Source organism: Notamacropus eugenii, chromosome 3 (assembly GCF_028372415.1).
Source record: "Notamacropus eugenii isolate mMacEug1 chromosome 3, mMacEug1.pri_v2, whole genome shotgun sequence".
NCBI classification, from domain to species: domain Eukaryota; kingdom Metazoa; phylum Chordata; class Mammalia; order Diprotodontia; family Macropodidae; genus Notamacropus; species Notamacropus eugenii.
The window spans coordinates 335,691,118-335,710,650 of record NC_092874.1 but is presented as its reverse complement, the minus strand read 5'-3'; the positions used below and the strand labels follow the sequence as shown (position 1 = coordinate 335,710,650).

Sequence of the window (19,533 nt, the reverse complement as noted above, 5' to 3'; positions counted from 1 at the left end):
ATGACTGCTCCCCCAAGCCCTGGAGGCTGAGATGGATCACATCTCATGGAACAGACAGGAAGAAAATCACAGCAGTGTCTGGGCTCTAGCAGCCTTGGCCAAAGGGCCACTCGGCTGGCGTTCTGGATCTTGGAAAGATGTGCCCTTGGGGCTGCTGCTCTCCAAGAAGCATTTCCTGGGGTTCTGGGGAGGAAGCGAGCGCCAGAGGGAAGAAGAAATTGGCAAGGGAAGGAGCGTAGATCTGGGGCACCAGTGTTGCTGTTTGCAAAGCTGGCACCCTGTCTCGAATTTTCCCATCCCTGCCTTCCCTCCCCCCAAACATCTGCTGCTACTGACAAGTTAGGCTTGTGTGCTCTGAAGGCCTTGAGCTGAATTAAGCATATGATGTGTTTGGCTCCAAAGGGCTTTGGTTTTTGCCAAAATTAAACACACACACACACACACACACACACACACACACACACACACACACACACACACACACACACACACTTGAACAAAGAAGGGGAGGTGGGGGTGGGAGGAGAAACTGCTAACAGATGACTTGAGAGGCCAAAGGCCACAGTACATTCCATTAATTCACCCAAAGTCTCTGGTACCCCAGGCTCCTCTCCCACCACCAAAGGCCAACTCAGCTGGATCTTAGTCTTACCCAAACTCCCACCCTTATTCCCCCTTCCTCAGGGTGTCCATCAGGTGCCAGTCCAGGAACAATTTGGCAGCGGAAGTGGAGGTGAGGTGAGGGATGGGAGAACAGATCACCGTGCCTCAGTGAGAATGACCACCTTTCTGGAGGCCCTGTTGGGGGGCGAACATGAGGGAAGCATGGCCCTAGGAGCAGGGTGGGTGAAGGGCAGGTCAGCACACACATTAAAAGTAAAAGTCTGGGAACAAACATCCCTACCCTGTCAGGAGGAGTCCCCTCTGGGTAGGCTCTTGAGCTAAGTTCTTCCCTCCGTTGATGGGCCAGTTCTAGAGAAAGAGAGAGAGGAAAGGAGAGAAGAGAGGGGGAGAGAAACAAGAAAGAGAGGAGAAAAATAAGAGTGAGGGAGACAGGGGTAAAAGAGAAGGGAAAGGGAGAGGAAGAGAGGGAAAGGGCAGAAGAGGGGCAGAGGGAAAGGAAGGGAGAGGGGGAAAGAGAAAGAAAAAAGAGGGGAGAGATCACAGCCACACAAAGAAGAAAGGAATGTTAGTATACAAACTCTTTACTCTTCCCCTCTTGTCCTGTAAAGATAGATGGACCAATCTAAAGTCACAAAACCCATACCTTAGGGTTCTACCCACACTAGCGCTGAAAGTCTCTGGTCATAAAACCAAACAGGAGACCCTCCCCCAAATTAAAAGCTACCAGCCCCTCCCTCCAAACCACCTCCAGAGAGGTGGGCCTCCCACTGTCCCCATCCCATTTCCCCAGTTTACTCACCATAGAAGCAAGCTGGGGGCTCTGCCGCTTGCCAACACTTAGGATCCTCTCCCAGAGCTTGAGAGGGACGTTGGAAATATGGTAGGAACAGGTGATGGCTGAGGAGTGGAGGGGGGCCAGGTATGGGGCTGGCACTGTGGGCCATCCAGGAGTCTGCAGGTCGATCACCACCAACTCTTCCTCGACCAGCACCACCAGCGCGCTGGGGTTGTCATACTCTGCAGTTTGGGAGGAGAGGCAGGGGTGAGATGCCAGGTACAAGGAGGGGGTAGCTGGGTGGGTTGAGTTACAACAAAAGTAGGACTGTGGAAGGACCTGAGAGCTGGAAAAGGACCAAAGTACCTACCATCCTTGGGCTCTGTGTTGTACACTGTAAAGAAGTCAATCACCCGGGAGGTGAAGTCTAAAGTGACCAGTGTCTGGCCCTGCAGCACCGTCACACAGTGTCTGTCCCCGTAGCTGGCCCGGGGCATCCCCCCACTGAAGATAATGAAGTGGCTCCTGCAGAGACAGAGAAGAGAAGATGGCTATGATGGGAATAATAAGCAAGAATTATATTAACTGAACTTAACATCTGCCTGAGGTGAACCACTATTACACCACTTTACAGATATAAAACTAAGGCTCTGAGAGATTAAATAGTTTGCCCACGGTCACAAATATATCAGAAGTGGGCTTCGAACCCAGGGCTTTCTGACTCCTAAACCCATTCCACGGAACTACAGAATATCTGGGTCAGAGGGAACCAAAGATCATCTGATCTAGGAGAGTCTTTTAAAAAAAACTGTATTCCCATATAATTGGTTTCCTTTGTAATCCTATATTAAAATGCATTTTATGCATTCAAAAACATTATTCAGAGAAAGGGTGTGTAGGTTTGTCAGTGTCTGGTTGTTTCAGTCATTTCTGACTCTTTGTGATTCCATTTGGGATTTTCCTGGCAAAGATACTGGAGTGGTCTGCCATTTCCTTCTTCAGCTCATTTCACAGATGAGGAAACTGAGGCAAATAGGGTTAAGTGATCTGTCCTGGGTCGCACAGCTAGAGTCTGAGGCCGGATTTGAACTCCTTCTTTCTAACTCTATGCCCAGCACTCTATCTACTGTGCCATCAGACTACTAATGGGGTTAACCTGATCTAGTCCAACTCCCTTCTTTTTACAGATGAGGAAACAGAGGCACAAGTGATTAAATGGCCTCCCTGAGCTAGAGTCACAAAGAGCATCGTGGCTACGAGAGCCCAGCAGGAGAGATGGACTGGGGAGAAATAAATTATTTCACAAGTAAAGAAGAATGTAAGCCAGTGGTTTATATCCTCTATGGGGGCTTCCAAATGCTACTTTTGGTAAAGATCGGGGGCAACCCTTCATTCTCATCCCTTAATCCTAAGATTAAGGAACGACCCACAAGAGGAAGGAGAGAAAAGATCCCTCCAAGTTTGACTAGCCACCTCTGCCCTCCCTCAGTGATTCTGCCCCAGGATCACAACCTACCCAGACTCACAGGTGCGCCAAAGGATTTTGTTGATGGCTTTGCAGGGAAAGGGACCTGAAAGAAAGATTTTGGATTTGTCAGCACCAACTGGGACTGTGCCCGGGAGCACTGCTGACCTCTTGGCAAATGTTATGAAAATGTAAAGCCCAAATCAAGTGCTACCTCCCCACACACACACAAGAAAGCTTCCCTTGACCCTTCCCTCTCAACCTCCCCCATCCCCTACCAGTCCACAGTGATCTCCCCAACTCCAGCTTTCACTATGTGATTAAGTACAGAGATCCCCTGTTGTTGCTTGTTACCTGTTTCTTTCTCCTTAACCAAACTACAAGCATCCCAAGGACACCACATCTTATAAATCTTGTATCCTTCACAGGGTCCATTCTATGAACCTCCTTGCTTTCTTGTTCTCTCCTTTCTAATCCAACTTCCACACCAATGACAAAGGCAACTAGGTGATGAATCCTGACCATATCCCTCCATTCTCCACTCAAGAATCTTCCACAACCATGTTCTCATCCCCCAAATAAAGTCCTTGGCCCAATATTCAAGGCTTGCCCTGCATGGGCCCAAGAGACTTTTCCAGTCACTGTTGTCCAGTCATGTCTGACCCTTTGTGACCCTGTCCAGGGCTTTCTTGGCAAAGACACAGGGAGTGGTTTGCCATTTCCTTCTCCAGTAGATTAGGTAAACAGATGTTAAATGACTTGCCCAGCGCCACGTAGCCAGTGAGTGTTTACGGGCACATTTGAACTTGGGTCGTCCTGACTCCAGGCTCCATGCTCTATCCACTAGGCCATTTAGCTGCCTCCTAACCTACCAATAATTTCGCTATATGTATTCAGAGAGATCCAGCCAGAATGGCCTGGTCCTTAGCTGCTTCTATCAGCTCAAATGCTTCCTTTTAGCCTATAACTTTTTCCCTAAGTCTTAACTCAGCAAAATTTTGCCCAACTCAGGGCTTAACTGTGCCACATCTTCCCCCTTTCATGCAAGTGGACCCATCTTGTATCAGGGTCATCATCTTCCTCCATGCCTTAGCTCCCCTCCTACGCTATCCATGGGGCAGCTAGGTGGTGCAGTGGATAGAGCACCAGTGCAGGAGTCAAGAGGACCTGAGTTCAAATCTCACCTCAGACACTTGATACTCACTAGCTGTGTGACCTTGGGCAAGTCACATAACCCCAATTGCCTCATCCTGGGTCATCTCCAGTCATCCTGATGAATATCTACTTATAGGAGTCAGATGGAGAGGTTAGAGGCAGGACCATACTGGACCACAGGGTCCCATCATGACAGCTGACATTTAGATCGTACTTTTCAAGTATGCAAAGGGACTCACTTATACGTAAGCATCTATAAAGCAGCTGGGGAATGAAAGTGGATAGAGTGCCAGGCCTGGAGTCAGGAAGACCTGAGTTTGAATTTGGCCTCAGATCCTGGACAAGTCACTTAACCTTGGTTTGCCTCACTTTCTTCAACTGGGTAATGGGGGTAATAAAAGCACTGAGTTCCTAAGGTTGTTGCGAGGAACAAATGAGGTAACATTTGTAAAATGTGCTTAATGTGGTGGCTGGCACACAGCAGGCACTTAATACATGCTTATTCCCTTCTCTCCTTCCCTATACCTGAACACTGATCATCCAACCCAGGGCATAGGTATCATGAGTTATATAATTCCTATTTTGCAGATAAGAAAACTTATATGAGACCTAAGCGCAGAGAGATGTGATCTAAAACTAAAATCTCATCTTTTACAAGAAGCTTTTCCCAACCTCTCAAGTTTAATGCCTTCTCTCCATTGATTATTTCCCATTTATCCTGTTTATAGGTTGTTGGTACATATTCGTTTGTTGTTTGTCTCCATATTCTTTGAGTTCCTTGAGAGCAGGGATTGCCTTTTGCTTCTTTTTGTGTCCCTAGCACTAAGCACACAGCAGGCATCTGATAAATGTTTACTGATTGCTTGGTTACACAGCTAGTGTTAAAGATAGGTTTTGATTCCAGATCTCTCCAGCATTCTTTCTATTATGTCAAATTGCCTCTCTAATTTCCTGGGATTCTCCACCCCCAAAGACAGAAGAATCACAGAACTAGACATAAGAAAACAACACTGACTGTGGATCAGATGGAATTTGGGTCAAGATAGTGTTCAACGGTGGTTTGAGGACTGATGTGGGAAACAGGCCTCTCAACCCTCAGGAGAGAGGTGGTAGACCATAGGTGTAGAATGAGGCACACATTTTTAGGCACAGTCAATGTGCTGATTTGCTTTTCTTGAGTGCATTTATTTATCAGAAATGAGAGTTTCACGTGGGAGGGTGGAGGGTGAGAGGAGTGTGTTCGTTCTTCATTGCCGAAGAAGACTTGATGATATGACTTGAACTTTACTTTGTTTTGAGTGAGGGAGGCTGTACAGGTCACCAGCCTCCGTTCTCCTCCACAGCCATCTGAATCCAGTGACCAGATATTCATCAGAATGACTGGAGATGACCCAGGATGAGGCAATTGGGGTTAAGTGACTTGCCCAAGGTCACACAGCTAGTGAGTGTCAAGTGTCTAAGGTGAGATTTGAACTCAGATCCTCCTGACTCCTGCACTGGTGCTCTATCCACTGCACCACCTACTTGCCCCAGGTGAGAGGTGAGAGGAAGGGAGAAGAGTCATAGGGAAGTGAACATGATATTAAAAAAAAATTACCCCCAAAGACATCAGAAGTAACACGCACACACTCATCATGTAACAGAGAGGCAAAGGGTTAGGGACACGACTAGGACTCTCAGGTTTCCTGAAACAGTCTGAGGCTCTTTCCACAGTGTCACCTGTGACCAAAGTCCCTGCACTCAGGCATCTGACTATGCTATCATATCTGACGGGCAATCATCTATGTTAGTCTAGAAGAACTCCAAGAGATGATAAGAGAGAGGCTACAATGAGCCTCACCCTGACTCCTCCAGGGGGTTACAGAGAGATATATCAGGGTGTGCGTGTTTGTCTCTGTGTGTGCGCACGCGCGTGCATGTGCACACACACAGATGTCTGAGTGTGTCTGCACATTTGTGTCATTCAGTCTGCTCACCATAGGGGACAGTGGAGGTGGTGGGCTGGAGGGTCCAGGCACTGTCATCGCTCACTGACCAGATCATGTAGCTGCCATCACTGTGAGAGCTCACCAGGATGCTGCCACTGCGCTCCCAGGCAAGGCTCTCCAGTTGCTGCACAGGCGGAGAGAAAAGAGCTGATCAGTTTGGGGTAACTGGAAGAGGGTGCTGGCGTGTTTTCATGGGACTAAATCTGGCAGGAAGAACAGAATCTATCTGGGCCAAAGGGACGGAAGGGGTCCTTCATATGACCTCCCAGGCTGGTGTCTTATTCTTAGCACCACAGAAGCACAAATTTTGGAGCTGGCGGTTGCCTTTAGAAAGTTAAGCTGTTATTGTGCCCATTTTACAGATGACCATGGACCAGAATAGTTGAGTGAAATGTCCATGGTCATTTAGCTGGTAAATAGTAGGGATCTGCTTGGAAATCACACAGGGTACTTAGAGACCGCCCTCAAGGTAAACTAGAGGGCTTAGGAACACAGCCAGCCCCTGACTGTCCCAATGACACTGAGGTGTCCTCCAGCATACCTGATTTCCCAAGAAAAGGTGGTCAATATGCCTCGTACTCTGGTCCCAGATGACAACCAGGCCTCGACTGTAGCCAATGAGAATCTTGGAGGGGTCTTGAGGATGTTCCTGTAGGGATTCCACTGGCCCAAGGGCCTTCCCACACCTGTAATCATCAGGCACACTACAAGGCAAAATGTGACATAGTTAGACATAATATAGAACTTCCTGCTGTGGAAGTTAATGGAACGAACCCTGAGGGGAAGTTTCTTCTTCCCTATCGTGCTTGTGGTTGACCCGTTTCCATCGTGATGCCTTTTGGAGTTTTCTTGGCAAGGGTACTAGCGTGGTTTGCCATTTCCTGCTCCAGCCCATTTGATAGATGGGGAAACTGAGGCAAACAGGGTTAAGTGACTTGCGCAGGGTCATACAGCTAGTAAGTGTCTGAAGTTGGATTTGAACTCATGAAGATGAATCTTTCTTATTCTAAACCAAGTTCTCTATCCTCTGTACCACCTAGCTGCCTTTACTGTCCTTAGGAAGCTATGAAATGTTTTACAGGCAATCTTATCAGCAGAAGACAAGTGCTGACCTAGATGACCCTGGACATACCCCAGCCTGCCGAGAAGGATACGTGGAATGAGGATGGGATCTGTTCTAAATCCTTCTAAATCTCTGGCTCAGAACGAAATTGATACTTATCAGGATTATTATTCCTTTCCATTTAAAAAACACTTTATACTTTCCAAAACACATTCCTATCCATCATCTTCTAGAATCTATAGCTAGAAGTAAACTTGAAGAAAATCTAATCTAATCCAAACCTCATTTTATAGGTGAAGAAAATTGCCCAAAGTCCTATGGTGATTTTAATGGCAACATTGGAATTCAACCCCAATTCCTCTGACTTCAAATCTGGTATACTTACACCATGCTGCCTCATCAGATCTTCAAAACTCCCTAACAAGGAGTGCAAAGTAAAGGTTATGACATCCATGTTAGAGATGAGGACACATAACCCAGAGGCTGAAATGGGTCCCAAGTCACGCAGCTGATTAGCAGCAGGGCCAGGACGAGAATCCAGTGTTTGGATGAAGCCCTTTCACTATGGTCTTACCCTAGGTAGGGGTGGATGCTCCCATGAGTAGAAGGCAAGCTTCTTCACTTCCAGGGCTAGAAAAGGCTAGAGACCTGAGGGCTCCTTGCCTATTCAAGCCCCATAACAACTCTCCAAATGGGGCACTTGACTGGAAAATTATCCTCCCACATGAATAGATAGGGGGCTATGGATAGGATGACACATGGTCAGCAGAGCATCTGTGGGCCCTTGGTGAGGTCTGAAGATCATGGCCCCTTTGGGCCACTATCCACTGGAGATGTCAAGTCTCAATTATAACATATTCACCTTGGCTTACAAGAAAAACCTCCATAAAAAGCAACAATAGAGAGTCAGCCTTCAAGGCAAGAAGAATTGGGTTCGAATTCTGCTTCTTGACCCATATGGGCTATATGACTCTTGGCAAATTATCTGACCTCTTACTACCACACACAACTGTATACAGTTGCAGATCAGGTCAGATTTACAGCAGCTAAGGAACTTTTCTTACCTGGAATTCCCTATAGTAATGAATGAAGTTGTAGGCCAAGTAAAACAGTAATAACAAATCTAAATAAATAAATAAATATGCTCATTCCATAGATGGTGGATTTTCAGGCATTCAAAATATGTGTACCATATTAAAACTTTGGTAAAGGGATCTGTGAATGAGTCTCATCATTCTGGAAAACAGGTTGGAAAAAAATGACTAAAATGTCCATCTCCTCTGGTGTAGAAGTTCCAGTGCTAAGCACACATCCCAAGGAGGTTGATGCAATGAGCCAAAATATTCATAGCAATGCCTTTTGCAGCAGCAAAGAACTGTAAACAACTGAAAAAGGGACGACTACCTACTGACAGGCCACCGGCTAAGTCAGTTTGAGGTGCTTGGATACAATGGAATGTTACAGAAAAGTGCAGGAAGACTTACATGGACAGATGCAAAGTGACACAAGCAGAACCAGGAAAACTACAGGTAATGGAAACAGCATAAATGAAATGAGTAAAACAACCGAAACTGAGTACTGTGAAATTCTAATGATCAAAGCAGTGGTGTGAGGAGGCCACTCTCCCCCTTCTTTGCAGAGGTAGGACAGACTAAGGGTGTGGAACATTCCAAATAATAACCAACTTGTCTTGATGTGTTGGTTAGTTTCTTTGAGCCGTTTTTTCTTCTCCTCTTTTTTATTCTTTGTTCCAAAAGCTAGCTCTCCAAGAAGAGATGGAGGAGGACACAACTGGGAAATGTAGGTGATACAAAAATAAATACCAAAAATTTATTTCAAAAAAATACATGTCCTTACAAACACAAAAGATGAGTGATTCTGTCAGTAAGGGGAACTCTCTTCATTGAGTCATATATGGCAATTCACCTGGGACTGGTAAGTCCCAAGGAGTTGCCCAGAGCACACAGAAGTTAATTGATTAGCCCAGGGTATGTAGTGTCAGAGGTAGAATCGAACCCAAGTCTTCTGGACCCCAAGTCCACAGTGCTTCTATTAATGTAAAAAGCCATCTGAAAAAGTGTTCCTTATTGAGCTCCTTCCATCCCTTTGTTGAATCCTAGGTAGCACATTCATTATTCATGAAGTCTGATATCTATTCTTTAGTTTCTATCCTGAATATGTAATTGCCTTTTTGATAAAAACCACAGTCCACCCTGAAGATGTCCCATTCAGAGCTACACCAGCTCTAAGGGGTTGTCTGAGTGAGCCTTCAGCAGCAGCAATGAGGTACTTAATCTAGCACGGTTTTTATGCTACCCTGCACTTCCTCTAGTCATCTGTAGATTAAACATGTTTTCAAACCACTAAATTAAAACACTCTTTTTTCCTCTCAGCTCAAGGGATAAAGAGGTGTGTGAGGGACATAAACACAAATGACAGGGTCTTCCTCCCATTGAGCACTCTGTTGAATCCAAGAAGTTCCTCACCGTTGTAGGACCTCATCCTGGTAGAGGGTCTGGTCATCTAGCAAGGCAAGGCTGGTGGGATTCAGGAAGTAGATGCCACCTCCTTCAGTGCCCAAGCAGGCCATGTTGCAGGCTGACTTCAGCAAGATCACCGTCACCCTGGTGATGCTGGGAGGGGAGCTGTCCAGAGAATTGAAGGAAAAAGGTAGGTGAGCAGTTACGCCATTGTTAGAGGCAGAAGTTAAAGGAGGCTAGGAGAAGACCGCCAGTCCTGAAAGGTCAGAAAGGCCCACAAGCATTCAAGCTCAGCCACAAGCCCCAAATCCAACCCAGAGACTCCTATTCCACCATATGGTAAAGAACTGCTCATTGGAGCTTGGCCCTTTGGTGAATTACTAAATCCCACCAGGAAAAGGTTCAGAGGGGATTCAGGAAAGGGTTCCGAGGGGATTCAGACCTTATTATTAGTACTTTTATGATCTAACGATCAGGCAGTACTCTCTGACTTGAAAGGGCTGGCTAGTTGCTAATTACTGTGTTGGAACCTGCAAAGGGAAGAGGAATTATCGGGAGGAGAGGGCAGCTCTGAGGTACATAATTATCACCTGAAATTATTCACTGCAATTAGTCATTAAGAATCTGTGTATAGTTTTATAAAAATAGTCTCTGAGGGAATAGGCGTCCCGGTCCCTCCTCCTTTGGCCTGATCAAAGGAAGAAGTTGGCGCTGCGAAAAGGGCTGGATTTGGAGAAAAGGACCTGGGTTCAAACTCTGGTTCTGCCTGTTAAGATAAGCATTACCCTGAGCAAGTCACTTAAAACCAATCTGGGCCTCAGTTTCCTTAACTGTAAAATGAGTTGGATGGCCCTTCCAGCTCTAAATCTATGCTCCTGTGATATGGAAAGAGAATGAAGGAAGAGAGCCTAGGAAAAGGGAAAGTCTCTTCTGGGTTATACAGAAGCAGGGGGGGGAGGGGGGGGAAAGTAGAACTTGAGCACCTATAATGGACGGCTGGGGAAAACACAGACCAGAGAGGTCCTTGGAGCTGATGCTCCTATACTGTCTTCAGTAAAATGTAAAAATATTTTGAGTTAATAACAACTCACATTTATGAAGGCTTTTAAGGTTAATGAAACATTTTTTCTTCCTAATACCCTGAGGTGGGGTTGCCATGCAAGGAGTGGGGAAGGACGCCCATTTTGTTGATGAAACTGAGGCCAGAGGAATTAAGGGGCATCTAATTGACAAGGTGAGAGGCAAATGAATTAACCTATGTAATGCACTTTGAAAACCAGAAAGCACTGTATAAGTTAAGTGATATACCCAAGGTTATAAAGTTATTCAAGGGCAAATGTGATTGAACCCAGGTCTTCTGAGTCCAAATCCAGAGTCCTTTTCCACTGTGCTATGTCCTCTCTTTTCAGAGAGGGGAAAAAAATCACATTTTCCTCTATGACTGACTTTTTCTGCCTCATTTTCCCAGGCTCATCCATTTCACAGAGAGGCTAGTCAGAAAGTTTGGAGACAAAGGGGGAGTCCCTGGAGACGGAAGCAAAGGGAGGAGGGCTGACAGACCAGTTACACGTCTGCCCAGTGAGACTCAACCACTCTGATGGGCCACAGCCATCAGCATTTCTCCTCTAGGGCCCACAAGTCTCTTTTCCAGTTTCCACACTGAAGATGAAATTGTCCTTGGCCTCAGCTAATCCTAGAGACCTCTCTTTGAACCATACTGAAATTCTCATTTCCACACAATGGATTTTTACAGTGGAGGGTCAAAGAGAAAAAATATAAATTCCCAAATAACGAAGGTAGTAAGATCTCTCTCTCTCTCTCTCTCTCTCTCTCTCTCTCTTTCTCTCTCTCTCTCTCTCTCTCTCTCTCTCTCACACACACACACACACACACACACACACACACACACACACACACACACACACACACACACACACACTTGCTGCTACTATTACTTTCTACAGAAATCTCTTCCCTATCCCCCTTCCCAGCTTCTGGAAGGCTACTTTGACCCTTAGGTGAAGCATGCCCTGCCACCCATGGTACAGATGAAAGGTTCTTGTCATCATTTCAGGCTTTGGCAGCATCCATCCAGTTATAACCAGATAGCCTATGGCTATTTCATTTCAGTATTTTACATGCCTGTGGGCCAAAGAGAGGGGACTCCTGGAGGCCACAGCCCCTTGGATCCTCGAGGTGCTAGGATACACACATGAAGGATCTGTGCTTTCACCAGAATGATGAAGGCACCATTTCAACAAGGCAACCCCCTTAGTAGGTAAATCCTAGGGACTTCTCTGAAGAAAAGAGAAATTTAATGATTTGCCCAAGGTCTCAAGGGAAGTGAGGATGTGACTCTGGGTCTTCTAGATTCCAAAACAAGTACTCTACCCAGTATGCCATACCCCCCATATATAGTGAGTGTTTAATAATAAATACTTGCTGCTTGATGGATGGTCACAGGCATTTCCACTCAAGTAGCGTCATTTTTTCCCCAGGGTGTACACTGTGCTATAGGACCCAAAGAGTGTTTCAGGTGAGGTTTCTCTCATTCATTAGTAAATAGTTTCTTAAATGGAATCCAGAAGCTGGTAGGGACAGAGGGCCAAAATCTACGTATCTTCCATGGCCTTAATGAGTACCTTAGCTCATTAGCTGAGCCTAAAGCCTTAGCAGGATGGAGCAGGGCATTTAATGCCCCAGCTATCCTGCTGTCCCCTTCTATTATTAGTAGCAGGAGAAGATGCTTTCCCTCAGAGCAAGAAGTCAGAAACTAGTCAGCAAGAGTGATACCAACTCCATGTGTCATCATTCATTTAGATGGCCCAGATAGCTTAGTGGGAGTGGGAGAATGGGGGAGGGGACAGTAGAAGCCCTTTTCTAGGAAAGGGACTCTTGTCTACCTAATAGATCTTTTTCTTCAGGCCTATAAGGTGGGTGGGAGCAGGAAGGAAAGATTCAAGGAAAAAAGTCGTTTGAAAGGAGGAACTTTTTCAGTGGCAAAAATCATCATTCATGGAAAAAACCCACACAAATCCCTTTGACACTGAGGAAAGAGTGCGTCAAAGCGATCTCAGTTCCACATAGGAAGGCTGATGAAAGGAATTTGCATTTCTTGCTTTGGGATGAAAGCTTTTGGAATGGATCTAGTAGGAACTGGAATCTAGACTATTTCTTGGTCTGCCACTACCCCCACTCCCAGAGAAGGGGCTGCCAGATCTCCACTTCAAGGTCTATCTTTGGCAAGAGCTCTTTGACAGATGCCAGGGTACCGATGAGGAAGTAGAGAGTGGAAGGTGGATCTACAAACCCCAAATTCACCACTCTGACCTTCAATACATCCCTTTCCCCAGCCTAGCTAACCTAAACTTCACGTCCTAGTTTTCAAGGTCCTTTCATTCTGGTCTCATCTTATAGGTTTTCTATACAGGGGTAGACTGGAGTCAGATCAAACTAGCTCTCATGTGAGCACTGCATCTAGGAAATCAGCTAATGCTACAAATGAGGGCGTGTTTTACTGATTGCCTAGACTTAAGAAAGTGTTAATAATACAGATTAAACTTAAAAGTGTGTTACACAAGCATTTTTTTCTTGGAGGGCCAGTTGTTAAACATTTACCAGCACAACTTCTGTCTGTGTGTATTTATTAATATATTTATGCTACATACTCTGTAAGCATACACACACATTTAGTTATTTATTTTATGTATGCTTGTTGTCTCCTCCATAAGAATGTAAGCTTCATTTTGGCATCCCTGTCATCTAGCACACCTGGCACACAGTAGGCACTTTAACAATGCTTGTTGATTGAGTGCTTGGTCATCCCAGATTATTTCCCACCGTCTTTTGACTCTCTCTCTTTCTCTCTCTCTCTCTCACACACACACACACACACACACACACACACACACACACACACACACACACTCTCCACTTTAGTCTAGGAAGTATCCTCACTGGGCACGCACACACCATATTCTTATCACCTTGCCTTCACTCACACAATCCCTCTCCCCCCTCCTTGAATGCCCATCTTATTCCCCCCCCATCTCCAACCCAAATTCTAGCTATCCTTCGAAGTCCTAGCACATGTGCCACCCCCTCCGGGAAGCCTTCCCTGACCACCTTGGCCCTCGCTGATTTCCTAGAGCAGTTATTGTCTAACATCTAACATTTAACATAATATTACACTGTTCCTATGTGGCTTCACATGACATGATATTTTCTCAGAAACTATTAATGAATTGGGGGGGGGGGGTGTGTGGCGTGGAGATGGGCTAAAACCCTAAAGACAACAGATGAATGTTGGCTGAATGACTAGAGGCCAGGGAGCAATAAATGCTTTGCAATGACTGTTCTATACAGCTGGCTTAGGGACTTCATTCCCCCCAAGAAATGAGAGGCAGGAAGTGAGAATGTATTCAGAAAGGCTTTGGACTCCCGCTGACAAATGCCAGAGCCAGGCATGGTTACTGAGAGAAGCTGAGATATACCAGACCTTTGAAACTGAGGTTAAGGAGGATATTTGAAACTCTCTCCACTCATAGCTCATCCCCTGAAGGCCTCTGCTGGCATCAGAACCTTGGGCTGGGCAGCCCGTGGATGTCACCTAATTTTAGAAGGCCTTGTGTTCCTAGAAATGATTCTGGGGAGAGAACGACCTGGTGGCAGGCATGGGCAGTGGTGATGGTGGTGGTGGTTGGGTACAAAACTAATGGAGCCTTGTATTGATACATGAAGACAGACAGACAGACAGACAGGGCTGAACACTCAAAAAAGTCCATTCCCACCCCCACCCCCTGCCTGAATCTTCACCCTCATAGACATATCTCTATGTAGTTCTAAGGCTCAGATCCAGGTAACTGGTACAGATAAAAAGCCTTAGGTCCTGATCCAATCCAACTTCCTTGAGCTTGCATGAATTTTATTTGTTCCCACACCAGAGGAAGGAAAGACACCAAGTAGCTGATGGCCCTCTTAGGATGCCCTAAAGCAAAGCCGTTTCCCCGCACCAGACCCTATCACACTTGTATCTGGGCCCAAACCATCCCTCTGCCTCTCCCTCTTTTTGTGTTCTATGACATACTACCTACGGGCCCTTCCTTTGCTTCATTCCTGGGCCTCCACAGGCCAGAGTGGGGAAGCAGAGAGCTGGAAGAAGCCCTCTGCTGATATCCTGACAGGGATAATGCAAACCCAGAAAAGGATGGTCCCTATTATTAGCCCGGGCACGGCTGTCATCAATCAGAAATAGGCCCATTTCCTATTCAGACTTAGCTAAGAACTTAAAGGTTTTTGTTGTTTCCAATTAAAAAAATTTTTTTTTATCTTCTTCCCCTATCATGTCTCTTCCTCTCTACTAAAAAATGAATATGCATAATCAAGGAAAATAAAGCCCTACACTGGTCATGCCCATTTTACATCTTCAGTCAATCTCTTCTCTATTAGGGAGGGTAGAGTATTATATAGGAACTTCAAAGCAAAGCACTGGGGTGCCCCAAAACTCCACCATTCTCCTGACTGAATGCAGGTTCCTCAGCATCTGAAGTCCAGACAAGGGGATTATGGCCCTCTTGGTCCAAATTATTTAGTAGCTTGGGGTCTAAAAGTTCATCAAAACCCTCCATCCCAACATTTTCTACCAGTCTATGATCAAGCTAAGGTCAAGTCTAGGGCAATCTCCCCTGCCTTAAGCCAGAAGAAGTTTTCCTTCTGAAGTTTAGGACCCAGAATAAGCAGGGGAGTCAGGCATATGCCAATGTAGGGGGATTAGAAACTCCAGATTCTCTCCTGCCTAATGCATTCTGGGTGAGCTGTCCCTGCAGGCTGCCCAGCTGGGTGGATCAGATGGGGGAGCTCACAGTATCAACAGTCTCCCCCTCCCTCCACCTGCCAGTCATGATACCCACTGCTCACTCTCCACCTTGCCCCACTTTACAAAAAAAAAAAAAAAAAAAAGCAAACTAAGATGTTGGTGGAGGCGAGACAGCAGCTACCCACGAGCAGGCTGCTCATCCTGCACCAGAGAAGCTGTTTCCCAGGCAACCAGGCTGATGGCAGCACCCATGGGAGTTTAACTTGAGGGAGAAAGGTTGCCCTTAAGCTAAGGCTTCAGGGTAAGGAGGGCATCTGGTAGCACACTGTGTTGAGGGTGGACACAGAATCTGAACTTGAGCCCAGAGGAAAAGCAAGGGAATGGAGAAATCTGAATGCCTCTCATCCCAAAGGACAGAAAACCCTATCATTTTGACCTGAGTCTGAAAGAAATAGGGTCCTGTTCTGACACAGATGCCCAGGCAAACCCCAAAGAAGTAGCTCATCTCAGGATGGACCTGAATTTTAAGAGTTAGAGGCTTAAGGGACACATTGGGGCAAACACCTGGGGACAGCATAGCCATAGAACAGAAAGTCAGTCTCCAATGCTCCCCAAGGGAGTTAGGGCCAGTTTCTGACCTAAAATGAGGGCACCCAGTTTGTTCCATGGCCCTGAAGCTGGGAAAAGAAGATCTAACTTAAGAATTTATCAACAGAGCTGATCCTGAAGGCTAAAAAGCCAGAAAAAAACCTGTTTCTTGTTCCTCTGGGCAAGTTCTGTTTTGAAGATAAGGATGGAGGATTTCAGGAGAAATCTCTCTGAGAAGTTTCAGACCTCCGTGTCCTGTTTTGCAGTCTTTAAAAGAAAACAACTCTGAAATCCCACCAGCATAGGGGCATCTGGCTAGCTTTAATTACAATTGGCCTAGTCATCCATGCTCATTCCTTGGTCTGGTCTTAAAGGCTTACCCACCCATCTATAACCTGGCCCAGAAATTTAGCTCCCATTCCCCCTCCCACCCCCTCAAACAAGTGTGAGAGAGAGAGAGGCAGGGAAGGTTGCATTGAGTACTTAGCACTGTCAAACCCTGGGCGGCCCGGCAGGAGGAAGCTGTGGGTCTCCTCCAAGTGGGAGTAGCCATCCTTCTGAAAGATCCCCCAAAGGTGGAGGGTGTTGTCGTCTAGCAAGGTGAGGAGTTGGCCCTAGGGAGATAGAAGGGAGAGCTTTCAGGGGCTTGCCAAACAAAAATCTTAGTTGGGGATAAGGGGGTTTACCTATAGGAAGTCACAGCTAAGGGACAGACATTCCCACCACTATGCCCATCTGTCTCCAGGAAAGGGGTCCCACTGGAATAGCCAGGGAGAGCAAAGGAGAAAGAGAGGAGGAAATAAGGCTTACCTGACCAGGCAAAAAGTGCATCTGTGTGACTGTAGCCGTCTCCTTATGTAAACCCGTGAACTCCACGCCAGGGGCCCCATATCTTCAGAGGGTAAGGTCAAGGACAAAATAACAGCAGGCAAGGAAGGAGACCCTGGTACAAACAACCTCCCTATACCCCTTTAGCCCCTTCAATGCTAACTTGATACTTGGTTTTTTATTTTTTTAACTGATTATTAAACAGTAGAATGTCTAGAGTGCTGAGCCTTTTGGGGGCTATCTATAGAAATCCATTTTAAAAATAGGAAAAACTAGAGAAAAGGAAAGCAATCCCCTTTCTTGGGCCACAAGTGAGTGCCCCTTCTTTCCGCATTTGCAGTCACAAAGAGCCAAATGTTTCCCAGGTAGGATGACACCTTTCATCTACAGGAACACCGCTCAGGCTTCAAGACCTAGCTGGCGTCACCTTGAGGAACGGGAAGTCTTCCCCAGCTACTCTGGCTCATATCCATCTCTCCTCCTTATAATGCATCCTGTATATAGCATTGGTTCTTTCACAGGTGTTCTCACATTACCCTTTCGCTCTCTCTCATTTTAAGCTAGTCTTGCCTCCCCAATAAAAAACCAGTCGTTCCAGGGGGGAAGGGATCACATTTTCTACTTCATTACCTGCACCCTCTCCTCCTAGCATTTGACAAAGGATGGGAAACCAAGAAGGTGCCCAGAACAGACTCGATGACTTGGCGCCTGGAGGGTCAGTGGCTAGGGAATGGGATGCATTTGGGGGCTGGATTTTTAAGAACTAAATTTGGGTCTACCTATCCAAAGGACTCCCTCCACTACCTCCCAACACAGGTTTCAGGAAAAGGGATGATAAGGATTGTTATGCCAAATTTGATAGCACTCGGCTCTTAAGAATGTCTAAAGGTTGGGAAGGAAGCCAGAATCCTAGGCTTTCAATTGCTGGTCTAAGGTGGTCTAAGGTGGCAGACAGACTGGTTAGTGGCAGACAGAGGACCTGAGCCTTTGATTCTCGATTCCCCATCCCGTTTTCTTTCTATCATACCTGAGTCTAGGACTCACTTTGGTCCTGCACCCCAGCTCCCCACTCCCCACCTTTTCTGAAGCTAGAAAATCCTTGCATTAAGAAGCCCTGGGTGCCCTCTCTGGCATCAGTTCTCTGTTGTGCCCTGTTCTCATTTCTATATTCATAGCAAAGAATGCAGAGCTCAGAGAGGGAAATTTCCATCAACTGCAAAATGATTATTCTTTAATCAGCTCTACTTTTGACTGGAAATGAAGATCAGGGGAAGAAACTGGTTAGCATTAGTAGGAGCCAGCAGGCTTTTGTGCTGTGTGTGTGTGTGTGTGTGTGTGTGTGTGTGTGTGTGTGTGTGTGTGTGTGTGTGTTTCAGAAAGAGAGTGGGCATTGGGGAATTGGAACATGAGAGAAATCCTTAAAGTCAGAGCCAACATCAGGCACCTAGGCTGGCTTGAAGCCCTGAAGAGAAAGCAACTCAGATCAGATCAGGCTCAGCCTTCATTCCTATAACTCAGCTCCCCAAACTCTCTGCATCTTTCAGTGTCCACCTACCTCCAGGCTTTCCTCCTCCGTTAAGATTCCCCAGACTGCTTCACCATCTCAGGGGGTTGATCTTTCCCCTCTCTGAATTTCCTTAGGACTTATTATGACTTCTAGGCATTCTAAAGCTGAAGACTATCTGAACAGAAAGGGACCTCAAAGATCACTTATTCCTGCTTCTTCATTTTACAGAGAAAGAAACTGAGGCCCAGAGAAGGGAATTCAGGGTTGGACAAGTGCCAGACACCAGGTAATAATAGAGCCTAGAAATTTCATTGTGATAGTATTTCTGACACAAGCTTAGAAACTAGAGAAGTGTATTGTGTTCTACATGCTTGTGGGGCATTCTCATATTACTATCACCAGAACTTGAAAAGTTCAACATGGGCAGTATGTGTTTGTTCATCCTTCATTGCCGAAGAAGACCATGCCATCAGATACATGATGACATGACTTGCACTTGAACTTTGTTTTGAGTGAGGAAGGGCTGTGCAGGTCACCAGCCTCACTTCTCCTCCACAGCCATCTGAATTCCAGATATTCATCAGGATGACTGGAGATGACCCGGGATAAGGCAATTGGGGTTAAGTAACTTGTTCAAGGTCACACAACTAGTGAGTGTCAAATGTCTGAGGTGAGATTTGAACTCAGGTCCTCCTGACTCCTGCATTGGTGCTCTATCCACTGCACCACCTACCTGCCCAAATGGGCAGTAGTGAGGACTGGTTAGAGGCTCCTGGGGCTTTTCAGCTGACACTGTAGAGGGGAAAAGACATGCTGGTCAGTCTTAATTCTGCTTGCTCAGTAAGGAATCCAGAAAGTCCTAGTCAGATGATCTCAGCTTTCCCTTGAAGTTTTCCCAAGGGAATCTTTAATATCCTTTGGAGTCCTTCAGTGACTTCAACTTGCCTCTAGGTCAGGAAGCAATGCCCTATGACCACATATTATCTTTCCTCTCTACTTTCAAGTGACCCAACCCAACCCAGTTAGAAAGTTAACGTATCTGTTTACTCTTAGATCCAAAGTAAATCCAGGATGGCTGGAAAGTGGAAATCTAGGGTGGCTGAGCTCAGAGTTAAATACTGAATTAGTAGCAAAGGCGACTCAGTAAACCCAGACAACTCTCTAAGGTTATAAATTGCATACAAGTGGCCAATCTGCAATAGTTGAGAGTTTCCACATGAAGGGTTCTCTAGATGATATCACAGG

The 19,533-nt window shown here is 46.0% G+C and overlaps 1 protein-coding gene across 4 annotated transcripts in view; it reads right to left on the bottom strand.

Moving 5' to 3' along the window:
* The window catches only part of LLGL1 (LLGL scribble cell polarity complex component 1), a 97,000-nt gene that overhangs the window by 32,318 nt on the left and 45,149 nt on the right, over positions 1–19,533 (bottom strand). For 3 of the 4 annotated variants that reach the window (XM_072597079.1, XM_072597081.1, XM_072597080.1), the window contains exons 3-11: positions 16,764–16,845; positions 16,437–16,567; positions 9,557–9,715; positions 6,549–6,711; positions 5,996–6,131; positions 2,916–2,970; positions 1,770–1,924; positions 1,424–1,641; positions 905–972 (exon numbers count right to left, since the gene is read on the bottom strand). In XM_072597079.1, the coding sequence (XP_072453180.1) occupies positions 905–972; positions 1,424–1,641; positions 1,770–1,924; positions 2,916–2,970; positions 5,996–6,131; positions 6,549–6,711; positions 9,557–9,715; positions 16,437–16,567; positions 16,764–16,845 (1,167 nt within the window). The remainder of the gene's footprint in view (positions 1–904; positions 973–1,423; positions 1,642–1,769; positions 1,925–2,915; positions 2,971–5,995; positions 6,132–6,548; positions 6,712–9,556; positions 9,716–16,436; positions 16,568–16,763; positions 16,846–19,533) is intronic. The other variant, XM_072597082.1, reaches the window with a different exon arrangement.